General features: G+C 46.2%; 1 protein-coding gene across 3 annotated transcripts in view; it reads left to right on the top strand.

Moving 5' to 3' along the window:
• The window catches only part of LOC141069073 (uncharacterized), a 104,740-nt gene extending 88,853 nt beyond the window's left edge, over positions 1-15,887 (top strand). For all 3 annotated transcript variants that reach the window (XM_073558385.1, XM_073558384.1, XM_073558383.1), the window contains 6 exons: positions 1,148-1,279; positions 3,783-3,882; positions 4,266-4,460; positions 12,730-12,838; positions 13,190-13,289; positions 14,997-15,887. In XM_073558385.1, coding sequence (XP_073414486.1) covers positions 1,148-1,279; positions 3,783-3,882; positions 4,266-4,460; positions 12,730-12,838; positions 13,190-13,289; positions 14,997-15,029 — 669 coding nt within the window. In that variant the 3' untranslated portion in view covers positions 15,030-15,887. The remainder of the gene's footprint in view (positions 1-1,147; positions 1,280-3,782; positions 3,883-4,265; positions 4,461-12,729; positions 12,839-13,189; positions 13,290-14,996) is intronic.
• The last annotated feature ends 2,200 nt before the right edge of the window (positions 15,888-18,087 follow it).

Genomic DNA, 18,087 nt, shown 5'->3' with positions numbered 1-18,087 from the left:
TTCTTAGCTGAGAGGAGTGGTACCCAGTGTGGTCTTCTGCTGCTGTAGCCCATCTGCCTCAAAGTTCGACGCACTGTGCGTTCAGAGATGCTCTTCTGCCTACCTTGGTTGTAACGGGTGGCAATTTGAGTCACTGTTGCCTTTCTATCAGCTCGAACCAGTCTGCCCATTCTCCTCTGACCTCTGGCATCAACATGGCATTTCCGGCCACAGAACTGCCGCTCACTGGATTTTTTTTCTTTTTCGGACCATTCTCTGTAAACCCTAGAGATGGTTGTGCGTGAAAATCCCAGTAGATCAGCAGTTTCTGAAATCAGACCAGCCCTTCTGGCACCAACAATCATGCCACGTTCAAAGGCACTCAAATCACCTTTCTTCCCCATACTGATGCTCGGTTTGAACTGCAGGAGATTGTCTTGACCATGTCTACATGCCTAAATGCACTGAGTTGCCGCCATGTGATTGGCTGATTAGAAATTAAGTCTTAACACACAGTTGGACAGGTGTACCTAATAAAGTGGCCAGTGAGTGTATTCAGCACATGGGCTTAGACAAAGAAGATTCTTGGCTAAAATACATTCCTTAGTGGGGAAGGGGGAACAGGAAGGAGCGAGTGAGGAAAGAGTGTAGTTTTACAAGCTGTGAGTGAAGATGCAGGCATGACAGGCAAAGGGAAAAGAACGGGAGGGGGGGGGGCAAACCCTCACCACTGGCATAGAAGAGTTCAGTATGTGAATAGAAGATTCTGGAATGGTCCGGAAGTAGTGATAATAGGGCAAAAAACATGACACTTTATTATTGGGTATTAGTATACCCAAGTCTTTTTCACACATGCTATTGCTTAGTTCTATTCCTCCCATTCTGTACATGTAATTTTCATTTCTCTTGCTTAGATATAGAATCTTGCATTTCTCCGTTACATTATCTAAATCCTTCTGAATCCTTTCTCCATCTTCACTAGTGTTAGCTATCCCTCCTAGCTTTGCATCGTCTGCAAATTTGATTTAGTTTTACCTTCAGTTTTTATCAGGTATATTTATGATCCTCTATAAAGTTTATCATTCTGTCATAATATGGACTAGTGTTGCTTTCCTTTTGTGTTTTTGATATATAGATATGAGTATATATATTTTATTCTGTGATTCAGGATTCTGAGTCAATGCGGGGAATCCTGGAGGAACCAGATCTGACTCTCATCAGCCTGAATGACAGCAGCATGGTCTCATCTGAGCCTTCAGTCTCCTTGACCGTTGATCAGCAAGGTGTGAACACATCCCAGGTAATGCGCTCTACAGCTTTTCTTTTATCCAAATTATATGTTTAAAAATAATTGCTCCTATGAAAAAAAAAAATACAGAAAAACACCATCAAATCATTGTATGTGCCTTCAAAATGAAATCAATAAAAATGTCAGGTCGAAGCACAAAAGAAGCAAAAGCAAACCTTCAAAAACTGCCCCATTGAATAACATTGGTCTGATACTATCCAATTAAAAATATATACGGTGGTGGGAGCGAGGTCTAAGGGTAGTTTCACATTTGCGTTTAAGGCTGCAGCGACGGCCTGCGCACGGCCGCCCCTAAGCCCCCACCCCCTGCCACGCCTCCTCCGGTAGCTCCGCCTACGGGCGCATGACGCTGCATGCTTCCTGCGTCCCCTATCTTTAGCACTGGGGACGCAGGCCATGAGCAGGTATGCGTTTGGCGGCGCATGCGTCCTTTTCACGCTACGCCGACCAGCGCCAAACGCAACCTGTTGCAATTTAGTGCGTTCGGCGCAGCGTCAAAAGGACGCGTGCGCCACCAAACGCATACCTGCGCACGGCCTGCGTCCCCAGTGCTAAAGATAGGGGACGCATGCAGCGTCATGCGCCCGTAGGTGGAGCTACCGGAGGAGGCGCGACAGGGGGCGGGGCTTAGCGGCGGCCGTGTGCAGGCCGTCGCTGCGGCCTTAAATGCAAATGTGAAACTACCCTAATAAAGACCATAAAATACAGCTGCTAAATGGTGTGAATGAGCCCTTACTGCTGGAGAATGACTATCGATCCCTACTGGCCTAGCGCAGGCGATCACATGATTCTCATCACTTCAGCCAATAAGTTATAACTTATGACTGATAATATTATAAATGCCCTAAGCAACTTCCGGTTGTAACAACTTCCGTCCAGTTGTAACCGGTGACGTCACCGCACACCTCTTTCCATGTTAACCCTCAACACCAGGGCTGTGGAGTCGGTAAGCCAAACCTGCGACTCCGACTCCTCAATTTCCCTTACACCGACTCCAACTCCGACTCCACGACTCCGACTCCGACTCCCACACATATTGCTTATATTTAAGTGAAAAATTTATTGTAGTACAATGTGAACCTCAGACATTTAATCATTTTTATGATCCAATAATCAAGATATTTAGATAGAACAGAATATATATTGGTGTACTACCCGGTTTTCATTCTTTTTGGTACAGATATGGATAAATGGATATATAGATAGAGCAGATTTCTAATCTGCTTTTGCTATTGAAAACATTATCTATGAGCTCAAAAACCTTTCAGGTGATGCAGTTTTTTAAAAAGATGATCAGCTTTTGCAGCTGAAAAACGTATCCTCAAAAAACACAGGAAAAATGCTGTGTGTGAATGTAGCCTTAGATCAGGAATATAACAGCCATTTATAGGACATTTCATAACTTTCCCAAACTCCTATGAAAAAATATTCAGCACATCCTGCATTGAACTACTGTACCCAATTTATTATATATTTTAGGAGTCGGAGTCGGTCCATTTTATACCGACTCCAACTCCGACTCCGACTCCACCAAAATGAGCACCGACCACGACTCCGACTCCACAGCCCTGCTCAACACACACACTCCACTCACCTTTCACCATCTCCACTCACGTCCACTCACTCTTTCACTCCACATACGACCCTTTCTCTCACTCTGTCTCTCATACTCACGCCGTCATCGCCGCTGATCCACGATCCCCGACATCATCTTCCGCAGGCGCCATCCTGGATCCAGACGTCCTCCACGCCGGCGACATGTTCTTGTGGCGACGCCATTTTGGATCGGCGAAATCCCGCGATAGTCAAGATGGCGTCGCCGCAAGAACATGTCGCCGGCGAGGACGACGTCGTGGATCCAAAATGGCGTCGGCAAAAACTCGCGAGATTTCGCCGACGCCATTTTGGATCCCGACGTTGTCCACGCCGGCGACATGTTCTTGCGACGACGCCATTTTGGATCGGCGAAATCCCGCGATAGTCAAGATGGCGTCGCCACAAGAACATGTCGCCGGCGAGGACGACGTCGGGATCCAAAATGGCGTCGGCGAAAACTCGCGAGATTTCGCCGACGCCATTTTGGATCCCGACGTCGTCCACGCCGGCGACATGTTCTTCCGGTGACGCCATCTTGACTATCGCGGGATTTCACGATACTCAAGATGGCGTCGCCGCAAGAACATGTCGCCGGCGTGGACAACGTCTGGATCCAGGATGGCGCCGGCGGAAGAAGATGTCGGGGATCGTGGAGCAGCGGCGATGACGGCGTGAGTATGACAGACGGAGTGAGAGAAGGGGTCGTATGTGGAGTGAAAGAGTGAGTGGAGATGGTGAAAGGTGAGAGGAGTGTGTGTTGAGGAGTGTGTGTGTTGAGGGTTAACATGGCAAGAGGTGTGATGCTATCGCATCCTCCCGATGCGATAGCATCGGGCCATAATCTAGTAATATTATATTCTCCCGATTATAACAAGATCACCCCCTTATTTTTTGGCAGAGCACTTTTCAGCCGCTCCAACCAGAGGTGGACTCTTCAGGCCTTCATGATGGAGCAGATCAGTCTTCAGTCAACATGTCTTTATCACGACAATTTTCAGGTAACTAAATACCGTCGTCCTGTTCAGAGGAGTGGGAGAAGAGGGGCTGAGCCCAGATGGGGGTTATGTTATGGTTCCTTGTGCAGCAGCTGCTGGTATAGGAGTCACAGAACAGGAGAAAACCATGTAGGCCCCACGGTGCTGAGCCAGAGATGGCCGGGCCGGTTGTGAAGCTGTTGGCCTTCCAAACCCCAACCTCTTTCCCGTTACATGTGTTCTAAACATTGAAATGAGAAGTGTCCCCTCTTCTTTCCCCCTATATGGCGCTGCGCCTGCATCGGTCATCTGAAACACTCAGTGGTCATGTTAGGGGTAAAGCGAGGGGAAGCCTAAAACTTTGGATCAGTGGTCACCTTATCCGTTATATTTTTGTGTCTCGTCAGAAATGAGTCTTGAGTTTACGTCCACTCCGGGAAATCTGCAGGAAGCCCTAATGAGAAAGAAGAGTCATTTCATTCAGAATTCTGCAAAAAGGGTCCAAGAAATGAAGAAAAAAGACAGAAGTCCAAAGGAGGAAGATCAGATGCCTTGCCTATCCCATGTGTCTGACATCCAGGGAGACCTGCAGACCGGCCCCGGTGAGATCTTATATTCCGCCTCCATTACAGCACAGTAGAATTCATTTTTTCCCTTTTTAAGGGTAATTCTCGTGTGTGTGTGTGTGTGTGTGTGTGTGTGTGTGTGTGTGTGTGTGTATGTATGTGTATATACACTACCATTCAAAAGTTTGGGGTCACCCAGACAATTTTGTGTTTTCCATGAAAATTCATACTTTTATTAATGAAATGAGTTGCCAAATGAATTTAAAATCTAGTCCAGACATTGACAAGGTTTGAAAAGAAGATTTTTATTTGAAATAATAATTTTCTCCTTCAAACTTTGCTTTCATCACAGAATGCTCCTTTGCAGCAATTCCAGCATTGTAGACCTTTGACATTCTAGCAGTTAATTTGCTGAGGTAATCTGGAGAAATTTCACCCCATGCTTCCAGAAGCCCCTCCCACATGTTGGGTTGGCTTGATGGGCACTTTTTGCGTACCATACGGTCAAGCTGCTCCCACAACAGCTCAATGGGGTTGAGATCTGGTGACTGTGCTGGCCACTCTATTACAGATAGAATACCAGCTGCCTGCTTCTTCCCTAAATAGTTCTTGCATAATTTGGAGGTGTGCTTTGGGTCATTATCCTGTTGTAGGATGAAATTGGCTCCAATCAAGCGCTGTCCACAGGGTATGGCATGGCGTTGCAAAATGGAGTGATAGCCTTTCTTATTCAAAATCTCCTTTACCTTGTACAAATCTCCCACTTTACCAGCACCAAAGCAACCCCAGACCATCACATTACCTCCTCCATGCTTGACAGATGGCGTCAGGCACCTTTCCAGCATCTTTTCAGTTGTTCTGCATTTCACAAATGATTTTCTGTGTGATCCAAACACCTCAAACTTGGATTTGTCTGTCCATAACACTTTTTTCCAATCTTCCTCTGTCCAATGTCTGTGTTCTTTTGCCCATATTAATCTTTTCCTTATATTAGCCAGTCTCAGATATGGTTTTTTCTTTGGCCTGAAGGCCAGCATCCCGGAGTCGCCTCCACTGTAGAAATTGACACTGGCGTTTTGCGTGTACTATTTAATGAAGTTGCCAGTTGAAGACCTGTGAGGCGTTGATTTCTCAAACTACAGACTCTAATGTACTTGTCTTGTTGCTCATTTGTGCAGTGGGGCCTCCCACTTCTCTTTCTACTCTGGTTAGAGCCTGTTTGTGCTCTCCTCTGAGTAGTACACGCCGTTGTGGGAAGTCTTCAGGTTCTTGGCAATTTCTCACATGGAATAGCCTTCATTTCTAAGAACAAGAATAGACTGTCGAGTTTCACATGAAAGTTCTTTTCTCCTACGCCTCATTGAGGGACACAGAGACCTTGGGTGTTATGCTGCTTGCCACTTGGAGGAGACTAAGTAAACCAGAAAAAAAGTTAACTCCTCCCCTGCAGTATACACCCTCTCGCTGGATGAGATTTCTCCAGTTTTTGCTTAGTGTCTATATGAGGCACTTGGGTCTGGCTTCAGACCCCACCTTTCGCGGCGACTTGTGTGGCTAAGGTAATGACCACTTGGGCAGAAGTCTTTTATTTATCGCCTTATTGGAGGACACAGATTACTATGGGTGTATGCTGCTGCTGCTAGGAGGCTGACACTATGCAAAAACAAGAAAATTGGCTCCTCCCCGGCAGTATACACCCACCGACAGATACCAAGTACCTCAGTTTGTGCTTAGTGTCTGTAGGAGGTGGACCGGGATCTTCTCAGATCCGCAGTTAATAATCCTTTTATTTCCTTAGGTGTTTGTCGAACTTTTTAATCTTTTCTCGCTTATTTCTTTCAGGTCTTCACATCAGGAAACAGGGTGTAGTTTTCACTCTGATTTCCTATATCAGGCGGCTGAGCGAGCAGTGTGGTGGTTTCCCACATCGCAACTCTCAGTACCGCAGGCAGGACCTTTCCCTAACACCAGTCGGTGTTGTGGGCGGATGATGGGTGGCCGGTCCTTGCCAAAACAACCCCTCACCCCTCTCCTGGGACAGGGCTGAGAGGAAGACGGTGGTGGTCAGCAGGCTATCCCTCGCTCCCAGCAAGAAAACGCCGTCTTCTACATGTCAGAGAGTAAGAGGTCTTCTCCCAGCGGCCTGACTGTTACGCAGGGCCCCTGCGGTTATCCTCTTCAGGGACGTCAAGTAAGAGTGATCGTTCCCTTCAGCCGGCATGTCTCTGAGCAACATTTGAAATTCCCGCCCTCCTCCCTCTCTGCCAGCCGCGCGCCTCATGCTGACAGCCGCGCTCCCCGCCGTGCACAGGCATCAGCGGTCCCCTGGAGCGGTCGCTCCAGCTGAATGGGTCTTTTCATCACTGGGGGGGTTTCCAGAGCGGTGGGGGCGCAGCTCACCTCTATCGGCGCCGCGGCCATTGCAGGCTGGAGATCCAGGCGGGGAGGGGGAGCGGTTTCACTTTCACTTTCTCTCCTGCCTCCCTGCTCAGGACGCGCTTCTCCTTTTCTCTCTGGCGCCCTTTTTCGCACGCCCATTCCACCCTATTACAGGGCTCCTTTTGCTTTCAGAGGCATCAATCTTCTTATTACCGCCCCCCCCCCCCGCCTCCATGGGCCGATCACAGCCCGGCGCCAAGCTCCGCCTTCCTCAACCTCACTGCCAGTTTCCTGACTGGAATCTCTCCTCGTCCTTCGCTGCTTAGAGGACACTTCAGGGTCCTGCTGCTCGTCAGATTCTCGGTAAGCTCAGCCCTTTATTGCAAATTAGCTCCCCTCTGCAGTCCCTGATCTTATCTAGTGCGGCCATACGGCGTATCCCACCTATGTTCAACCCTTCGGCGCTTTATTTCAAGCCCACCGTTATTCACTATGCCTGTGCGCGCTGTAAAAAGAAGTGGCCTTCAGGTCAGTTGTCGCCCCTCTGTCCATTCTGCAGTCCCTCCGCCATATCAGCCTCTCAGGAGCACACAGATTCCCGGGATGAGGGTACCTCTTCTCTCCCAGAGTGGGCCGTGGCAATGTCGCAGTCGGTCTCTGATCTGACTAAAGTGTCTCAGTCCCTGGTCCAGGTCCTAGAACGTTTGCCTCAGCTATCTACAGCCACCTGTGCAACGACTGCCTCGCAAGGTGAGTCGTCCGCACGTGACCGCGACCTTCAGAGGGACAGATGGAGTAGAATTACTAGGAAGCGTGTTCTCTTTGGCTCGTCTTCCAGCTCTCTAGGCCCGACTGCTTCTCCCAGGTGCCCTTCTCCCTCTTCAGGAGACGACACTAGGTCAGATGAGGATCCCCAATCAGGATCTAGCTCAGAAGCAGATGGCATGTCTAAAACTCGGAAGATGGTCGATAGCCTCCTTTCAGCTATCTTTCAAACCTTAGAAATTAAACAAGACAAGCCCCCTCCTCAGGAATGTTCCATTCCATTTAAGCGGGCAAGGCCTCTATCCCAAACTTTCCCAAACCATAAAGATTTGATACTACACTGACCAAACACTGGGAGCACCCCGAGCAGAGCTTCTCAGGCCGCAGGTACTTAGATGTCCTGTACTCCTTTGATGCGGATTTACGCGCAAAATGGTCCAAAGCCCCCGAAGTGGATCCTCCTGTCTCTTGCCTCAAAGATGGTCCTATCCCTCCCGGATGGGACATCACTTAAGGATCCAACAGACAGACAAATAGAGTCTCTAGCGAAATCAATTTTTGAGGCATCTGGTGCCTCCCTCTGTCCAATTTTCGCACCTGCCTTGATAGCAAAGGTCATCTCTGATTGGGCAAAGATTCTTCGCAGGGGCATCTTAGCAGCAGCTCCTCAGGACGAGTTGGCGGATCTGGCAGATCAAATTAATCATGCGGTTAAATACCTTTTGGCCGCCGCCCTAGATGCAGCTGGGTGCGTGGCAAAGGCTAACAGCAACATAGTGGCCGTACGCCGAGTCCTTTGCCTAAAGTCATGGCATGCGGACACTACCTCAAAGATCGGCCTTCCGCCTCTAAGGAGCGAGAGCAGAAAAGACTATCTTACAAACCCGCTCCCCGCTGGAGATCTAGAGGTCAATACCCCAGGTCGTCAGGTACCCGGTCTGGTCGGTTTGCCTCCAAGTGACGGGTCACCCCCTCCTGGAATTTCTTCCAGGGTGGGAGGCAGCCTTTCCTTTTTCATGGACGCCTGCTGTTTGTTGTCAACGACGCTTGGGTCAGGGAAATCATCACATCCGGATACAAGATCGAGTTTGTATCTCCGCCAAAGGGACGTTTTTTCCTGTCCCGACATCCAAAACAGCGGTCTCACATTCTAGGATTCTTTCAAGCCGTCTCCTCTCTTCTTGCCGCTGGAGTGATCGTTCCGGTTCCCGCACACGAACGATTTTCAGGCCTCTATTCAAGTATCTTCAGAATGGAGTCTCTTTGGTCGGTGATAGCCTCAATGGAACACAAGGAATTTCTCTGTTCTGTGGACATACGGGATGCCTATCTTCACATCCCTGTGTGTTTGCAACATCAGAAATACCTTCGTTTTGCGATTCAGGAAGACCACTACCAGTTCACGGCTCTTCCCTTCGGTCTGGCCTCCACTCCCCGGGTTTTCCCGAAGGTAATGGCGACAGTCATGGCCATCCTCCGCTCCAGGGGGATCTTCATCATCCCTTATCTGGAAGACCTTTTGATCAAGGGATCGTCCCGGCAAGACTGTCTTCAGAGTCTTCAGATAGTCCTAGACACTCTTTGCCGTCTTGGGTGGATAATCAACAAAGGAAAGTCCATTTTGATCCCCACACAGCTCCTGACCTTCCTAGGCATGGAATTCGACACAAATTTAGCCCGTGTGTTTCTTCCAAAGGAGAGATTTTCAGCTCTTTCCAAAGGGATTCAACTTCTCAAGCGGCCAACCACCATTCCCCTTCGGTCCGGCATGAAGGTTCTGAGGAAGATGGTAGCTTCCATGGAAGCGGTGCCCTTTGCACAATTTCATCTTCGTTCCCTCCTGTTGGCTCTTCTTTCGGCCTGGGACAAGACCTCGCTGTCCTTGGACCGTCCCATTCTCCTTCCCCTCAGAGTGAAACAATCCCTGACTTGGTGGGCAAGGCCAGAGTCGGTCCTTGCTGCCGCTTCAATGGCAAGTCATCACCACCGATGCCAGCCTTCAATGGTGGGGAGCGGTGTGCCATCTAAAAACGTCTCAAGGCCGGTGGAACCCACAGGAGGCTCTTCTCCCCATCAATCTTCTGGAGATCAGAGCAATCTTCCTGGCTCTTCTTCACTGGCAGCCTCTCTTCCTCGGCAAGCCGGTCCGCATTCAGTCGGACAACGCCACGGCTGTGGCATACATAAACCACCAGGGGGCCATGCGCAGCAAGCAAGTAATGGCGGAAGTAGCCAAGATACTGCGCTGGGCAGAACGTCACGTTCCTGCGATCTCCGCCGTTCACACTCCAGGGGTGGAAAATTGGGCGGCCTACTTTAAGTCGTCAAGGTCTAGCATCAGGCGAGTGGGCCCTTCACTCCTCAGTCTTCCATCAGATATGCCAGCGCTGGGACACCCCAGATGTCGATCTCATGGCATCTCGGATGAACCACAAAGTTCCGCAGTTCGTAGCCAGGTCCGGGGACCCTCTAGCCGTCTCTTGCGACGCCCTGATAATTCCGTGGTCCCAGTTCCGACTTCCTTATCTATTTCCGCCTCTTGCCTTGATCCCTCGAGTGGTCAAAAAGATAAAATCGGAAGGCGTACCAGTGATTCTGGTGGCCCCAGACTGGCCAAGATGCCCTTGGTACGCGGAGCTGGTGAACATGCTCGTGGACGTTCCCTGGAGGCTTCCAGACCGTCCGGATCTTCTCTCGCAAGGCCCCCTTTACCACGAGAATTCTCAGTCTCTGAATTTAACGGCATGGCCATTGAGGCCGCGATCCGGAGAGAATCAGGCTTGTCTGACCAGGTGATTCAGACTATGATCAAAGCCAGAAAACCGGCCTCTTCCCGCATTTACCATAGGTGCTGGAAGACCTTTTTTCCGTTGGTGCGACGGTAAAAAAAAAAAAAAAAAGTCTTTCCTATGTCCTTTTCCATTCCATCTATTCTGGGGTTCCTCCAGTCTGGTTTACATGCGGGTCTGTCCCTCAGTACCCTCAAGGGCCAGGTCTCCGCCCTGTCTGTCCTCTCCCAAAGAGAGCTGGCGGCCTTACCGCAGGTTAAGACTTTTCTCCAAGGGGTCGCCCATGTGGCTCCTCCGCATCATTCGCCGATAGATCCGTGAGATCTCAATCTCGTCCTTAGCGCTCTCCAAAAGGCGCCGTTCGAGCCTATCCAGGACATTCTTTTATCCCTTCTCTCGTGGAAGGTAACTTTCTTGATTGCCATTACATCCATCAGAAGAGTTTCTGAATTGGCGGCCTTGTCATGCCGTTCCCCGTACCCGATTCTCCATCAAGATAAGGTCATTCTCAGACTCGTTCCTTCCTTTCTCCCAAAGGTCGTATTCTCATTCCACATCAATGAGGATATCGTTCTTACATCCTTTTGCCCGGCACCGTCTCACCCTATTGAGAAGTCCCTCCACAAACCTAGATGTAGTCAGAGCCTTGCGTGCTTATCTCGCCAGGACTGCTTCCTTTCGTCAATCCGATTCCTTGCTAGTGTTCTATGAAGGTCGCTGGAAAGGGTTCCGGCGTCCAAATCCACGATGGCTTGCTGGATTCGTTCTACCATTCTGGAAGCGTACCGACTTCAGGAAAAGCGGCACCCTCCGGGAGTGAGAGCCCTCTCTACCCGGGCTGTGGCAGCTTCGTGGGCTGTGCGTCACCAGGCTTCGGCTTTACAGATTCGCAGGGCCGCGACCTGGTCGTCCTTTCTCACTTTTGCGAGGTTCTACAGGGTTCATACCCAGGCCTCGTCTGATGCAGTTGTTGGTAGGAAGGTTCTGCAGGCGTCGGTGATTCACCGGCTGACCTAAGCCTTTCCGGTTCCTTCTTTCCTTTTTGCTGTTTCCGCCCTTGGGAGTGCTTTGGAACGTCCCATGGTAATCTGTGTCCCCCAATAAGGCGATAAAGAAAGATGGATTTTTGGTTCTTACCGTAAAATCTTTCTTGGAGCCTTCATTGGGGGACACAGCACCCTCCCTGTTTAAGTTGTACCGTGTTGGGCTTTGAGCTCCTTGTTGGGTTGGTACATATGTTTAAAGTTCCGTGGCTTCTCCTACTGCTTTCTCACCAACTGAGGTACTTGGTATCTGTCGGTGGGTGTATACTGCCTGGGAGGAGCCAATTTTCTTGTTTTTGCATAGTGTCAGCCTCCTAGCAGCAGCAGCATACACCCATGGTAATCTGTGTCCCCCAATGAAGGCTCCAAGAAAGATTTTTTACGGTAAGAACCAAAAATCCATCTTTTACTGCCTTCCCATCGCATTGAGAAGGCCTTCCACACCCTGAATGTTTTTTCTGGCCATTTTGAGAGTTTAATGGAACCAACAAATGTAATGCTCCAGATTCTCAACTAGCTCTAAGGAAGGTCAGGTTTATAGCTTCTCTAATTAGCCAAACTATTTTCAGCTGTGCTAACATACTTGCACAAGGGTTTTCAAGGGTATTCTAACCATCCATTAGCCTTCTTACACAGTTAGCAAAGTTACACAAAGTACCATAAAAACACTGGAGTGATGGTTGTTGGAAATGGTTCTCTATACACCTATGAAGATATTGCATTACAAACCAGACTTTTGTAGCTAGAATAGTCATTTACCACATTGACAATGTGTAGAGTGTATTTTTGAATCATTTAGTGTTAGCTTCATTGGAAAGAAGTGTAACTTTTCTTTCAAAAATATGGAAATTTGTAAGTGACCCTAAACTTTTGAACGGTAGTGTATAGGTAGATAGATATAGTGTATGGAGCTTGTAAATGCAAGCAATTTTATAATTTACTGTTTTTATTAAAATATTCACCAGAGATTAGCAGAACATATGCAGTGCTTACAAGCTCTTTTCTGTTGAACTTGAAAGCATTTTTGTGAAGCTGGCCAGGATCACTGGAGCACATTGTTGCCTCTTAATCCCGGTCATCTTCAGCACAGTGAATACAAGCTGGGCCGCAGCGGTGGTCGGTCTCCTAGGCAATGAGCTGTAAACAAGTGTTAATATCTCAAGAACGGCTGCAAATTTTTTTCAGCAGTAACTTGAAAAAGTGTTTGCATTTACAAGCTCAATCCGACAATATCCATCTATGTCGGAGGTAATGACCCTTTACACTGTTTTTTCCCTTCTCTGTTGATGTGTTGTAAAATAACTGTAACTTTTTACGTTGTTTTCACAGAGCTGGTTTCTTCTGATGGAGGACAGCTGAAGAAAGTGGTTGAGGTCCGAGTGTGCACCCCGGAAGATCGCAGACTGTCTGAGCTAGAGATGCACCAGCGCACTATACGGTAACCATTGCATGCACTAGACCAGTGTTCCCCAACTCCAGTCCTCAAGAGCCACCAACAGGTCATGTTTTCAGGATTTCCTTAGCATTTCGCTGCACTAGACCAAGGTTACTGCCCCCCTAACTTGAGTCACTCGGGAGGGGCAGATCCTACTGACAAGTGCACGGCTGCACCCTGTTGGTGACGTATTCTTGTACCATGACAAGGTGAGCCCTTGCTAAGTGCGGACAATCTCTTTAAATGGAGAAATCGGAGGCTGTATTTTCTGAAGCAGGTGAAGCATGGACATAACATGGATGACCTCTGTAGCACCACATGCATTTTTATATCCTGTGTATTTGTCCCGGCCAGGCTCTATAATCGGCTCCATGAGGTTAAAACTCGGAGAGAAGAGAAGATGCGGCAGGAAACATATGCAAAGAACCGCGAGAAGGCAAGAGAGTTTAAGAAGGTGAGGAATTATTAGGGTTTGCTCTCAAGGACCTGATCTGTGTATAGACTTGTCACCACTTCATCACCTGGACGTGCACCTATCATTTTGGATTTTTTATGCCCCCTTACATGAGTTGTTGATGGTTGAGATTCTGGCACTCTCAATATTTGCTCAAACACCACCTCTGATTTGCATCGCTCCTGCATGCGGAACACACCCAGGACGGTGTACAGTCTCAATAGAAAGTCTACGAGCGCTGTACGGATCCATTGATTTTCTATTAGGATTGTACAGTGCTCTGTGTTCACGCTGCATGCTGAAGTTGTGCTCATCAGCACTGGTTATTGAGCAATTGGTGGGGACCACCACTACTACAGGGCGTGACTGCCAACGTTATGCTGATGGCAGCTGGCTCCCCGCAGTTGGGTAACAGGGAGCCGGCTGTCAATCAGCATTGCATTGGCAATGACACCCTATCTGCAGAGTGGAAGAGAAGGAGCCGCTCTCTTGACGTGTGTATATTTGATATTGTTTTTTTTAATTATTTTTTTAATGGTTTTATTTTGAATGGGGCGAAAGGGGGGTGATTTGAACTTTTTATATTTTTTTTAATAGTTTGAAAAAGTTTTTTTTAACTTTTTGTATGCTTCAATAGTCTCCATGGGAGACTAGAAGCTGCACTTGTCTGATCGCCTCTGCTACACACAGGTGATGATCAGATCGCCTGTGTATAGCAGAAATGCTGACTTACTATGAGCGCTGACCACCCGCGGCTGTTTCATGCACATGTCAGCTGTATAGATCAGTTGTCATACGCCTGGGAAGGTGCAGGCTTAGCTTTAGAGCCTGCACCAAACGGGGGGAGTCCGACGTGGGCGTACTATTGCGCGCAACATCGGAAAGGGGTTACATGTGCTCTGCCTCTCATGTAACTACAATATTTATATTAATACTTTAGTTTCTCTTCTTTTGTTGTGCTGCTTTTTTCTGCATCGGATAAAATATTTTGTGCACCCCATGAGCCTGAACTATTCTGAGTCACTGCTATTAGGTCGGTCCTGGCTCACCCCCTTGATTTCTTGGGTACCTTTTATGTTCTTAATCGTATTCACTGATAAAATGTGATATATTTTTATACCTCTTTATTACCCCTGCACATTTTATATATAACACCAGATCAGAGGCACAGCTACATGGGTGCTAGAGATTAATTCTTAAATAACATGGAAATCTTTGGGGACAGTTTATTTATTTTTTTTATTTATTAAAATATAGATATTTTGGGTTTCATTAAAAATGTTTTTCCTTGTGTCTTTTACGGTCTTTGTTTCCCTGCACATGGCTGTCTGCTGAGTGAGTTTCCTAAGAATCCACCAAAGAGTTTGTAACTTTTTTTTTCCTGCCTTTTTCTGTACTCATCGTAGTAAAGCTGAACTTTGATGTGGTCATCAGTCAGCTGAGAGGTGCTCAGAAAAAAAGACAAGGGCAAAAACACTATGTGGGATTCTCAGTTACTTCCTTCTACAGCCAGCAATGTGCAGGGAAGCAGAAGAGCTTGTAGAAGCCAAATGGTACAAACAGGTTAATGAAACCCAATTGCACAGAGGATTTTTATGTAAAAAATAAATGCATTTCCATTAAAAAAAAAAAAAAAAACAAATTGCTTGTGAGTGTGTAATATCCCTTATACGTTGGGAATAATTTTGTAAATTTTATCGCTTGCAGAAAACGTTGGAAAAATTAAGAGCAAAAAAATGAGACGTTAAGAAATAAAAATATCTGAAGACTGAGGAAAGTGCGAGTAAGTGTGAACCTGTAAGAAGAAATCTACGAGCTGTAACTCTCGGATGCCACGAGTCGCCTTATTATGTAGCTCCAGGGCTCTTCAGCATGCCGTATGAAGGTGAATTAGTCAGAAGCAATGGAGGCGGCCATATCCAGATTGTGACGGGGTGTAACTCCACGTTTCGGCCCGTTTTGATTCCCGCGCACAAGGCTCATAGTATGGTAATAGGAAGCGCTCTCCTCCTATGTGCAGAAGGAAAAAATCTAAGATGTAACATAGGAGACGCTTCTGCCGCTGCAGCGCATGGTAACGGTGACATTCGGCAGCTTTGTGTTTACAGCTCTTAGGTGTTTCCATGGTTACAGACTACAAACAAGCTCTCTTGTAGTCAGACCCTGCAGTTGTGCACTGCGCCTTCTTGCTACACGGCTAGATGTGTTTGATCCTTCAATCGCACTCCCTCTCTGTCCTCTAGTGGCATATTACACAGAGTTTACATGTCGCCTTGTATCATAAATCTGCTTCTGGGCGTCCACCAATGTTACCTTATGATGTGGTCAGAAGAGAAAGCCCTTTAAAGCACCACTCCGGTGTTGTCTTTCCAGACTGGTAACAGACCGACCTCAATCACTCTGTTCTCCGGTAGATTTTATCAGAACCTCATCTGTCGTGTGTATTGTCACTTCTTAGGAGCGTTCATGTATTTTATGTAAAGAAATTTTATATAATGGGATTATTTTATTTATGGGGTGTAACGATTCTGTTACATTCAGCGTTTTCACTATTTAATTCTTTTTTTTATTTCCCTTTTAATAAATGTTTGTGTGTAATTCGTGTTGTGTCTCGTTCATCACAATAAAGTTGACAGGATTTTAGTTTCCGTCAAGATCTACATCAGATGATACATCCGGCGTCTCCTTCCCGGCCAAAAAAAAGCACAATATGCTGGTTAAATGGGACACCATGAAGAAAACCAAACAGACTCCATTGGGTTCTTATTAGTGATGAGCGAATGTGCTGGGATAAGGTGTTATCCACCATGCTCAAGTGCTAACAGAGTGTCTTGACATGCTCCAAAAATATGAATACATATATATACTGTATATATTACATAGTGTCCTCTCATTATGTATACTACTGTCCCCTGTTGTATAGTGCTCTCACATTATGTATACTAATGTCCCCTATTACATAGTGCCCTCTCATTATGTATACTACTCTCTCCTATTACATAGGGCCCTCCCATTATGTATACTACTGTCCCCATTACATAGTGCCCTCTCATTATGTATACTTCCCTCCCATTATGTATACTACTGTCCCCCATTACATAGTGCCCTCTCGTTATGTATACTGCCCTCCCATTATGGAAAAAGTTTTTTGTCAGCTCACCAAACCGTAGCAAATGCGAAGTCTGGAGGAATGCAATCAATCCTGGGCGGTGCAGGGAACTTGGATTCCGGAAAATCTTGTGGGCACAATACTTGGGAGATGTTCCAGCAACTTCGACCAAAGGATGGTTAAAATCAAAAGACTTTATTCCAAAAAAATGATTAAAAACAGAATAGATGCATAAAAAACATATGGTTCACCAATGTGACAGACGCTTACGCGTTTCGGACTAAAGGGTCCTTACTCATAGCTTAACATCTTACAAATAAGCATATACCTATATACACTTGCTGGCTGAAGTAAAGTGGGAGGGAAACAAAATGGGCGGAGGTCCACAATAGCAGGAAGGGAGGATTTTCTCCACAAAAAAAAAAAAAAGGCATAGTATCTGAACATGGAGGAAATCACCACATCATCTTAATCATATATATATATAAAAGATCAGATTTTAAATTCATGCCTGCGGGATATCTTGTTTTTAACTTAAAAATCCACATTGCTTCTTTGCGCTGCAATTCCTTTTTTCTATCACCTCCCCTCTTGGGGTTTGGGACAGTTTCTATTATATTAACCCTACAAGTACTGACATCTCCTCCATGTACAGAGATAAAATGCTGAGAGGCTCCCGAGGGACTCCTTGTAGTTTTATTACATGAATCATAAAGATGTTCAGAAATCCTTTTGCGAAGAGAACGTGTGGTGTTGCCCACATATTGAATGCAGCATGTTTCACATGTTATTAAATAAATAACATATGTGGAACTACAGTTGGCAAACATATTTATGACATATTCATTTTTTGTAACTGTGGATTTAAATGTAGACGTATTATACATGTATTTACATAAACCGCATGATCTTATTCCACAACGATAGCTACCAGAGACAGATAACCAGCTTGAATTATTTTCTGATGAAAAACGCAAAGTGTGATCACTGGGGGACAAAATATTCGCAATTGTAGTTCCTTTTTTAGGAATAAAATTGCAGCCTTTATCCAATATAGTTCTCAAAGTTGGATCCACCCGTAAAATAGGTAGATTTGATTTAATAATTTCCGTTATTTGATTAAATTGATCACTATATTTAGTAATAAAAACTGGTTTCTCCTCAAAATTACTAAATTTTGATTTTATTTCCAAATAATCATCTCTTGTTTTTCTTTCTGCTACAATTTTACCCCTATTAATTTGATGCTTGCGATAACCTCTAGTCTTTAATCGTTCATCAATTACTTCACATTCCTGTCTGTAAAATGAATCAGTTGTGCAGCACCTCTTGGCACGCACAAATTCACCTACTGGGAGATTATTAATGACATGTTTGGGATGGTTGCTGCTAGCATGCAGCAAAGAATTACCTGATTGCGGTTTTCTATATAAACATACTTCAACCCTAAAATCTGCTTCATTTCCAATCAACATCTTGTAGGGTTAATATAATAGAAACTGTCCCAAACCCCAAGAGGGGAGGTGATAGAAAAAAGGAATTGCAGCGCAAAGAAGCAATGTGGATTTTTAAGTTAAAAACACGATATCCCGCAGGCATGAATTTAAAATCTGATCTTTTATATATATATGATTAAGATGATGTGGTGATTTCCTCCATGTTCAGATACTATGCCTTTTTTTTTTTTTT

The sequence above is a fragment of the Dendrobates tinctorius genome, unplaced genomic scaffold, assembly GCF_039654945.1.
Source record: "Dendrobates tinctorius isolate UK_male_01 unplaced genomic scaffold, ASM3965494v1 ptg000256l, whole genome shotgun sequence".
In the NCBI taxonomy this organism is placed as follows: Eukaryota; Metazoa; Chordata; class Amphibia; order Anura; family Dendrobatidae; genus Dendrobates; species Dendrobates tinctorius.
This window is presented reverse-complemented; position numbering and strand designations above follow the sequence as displayed.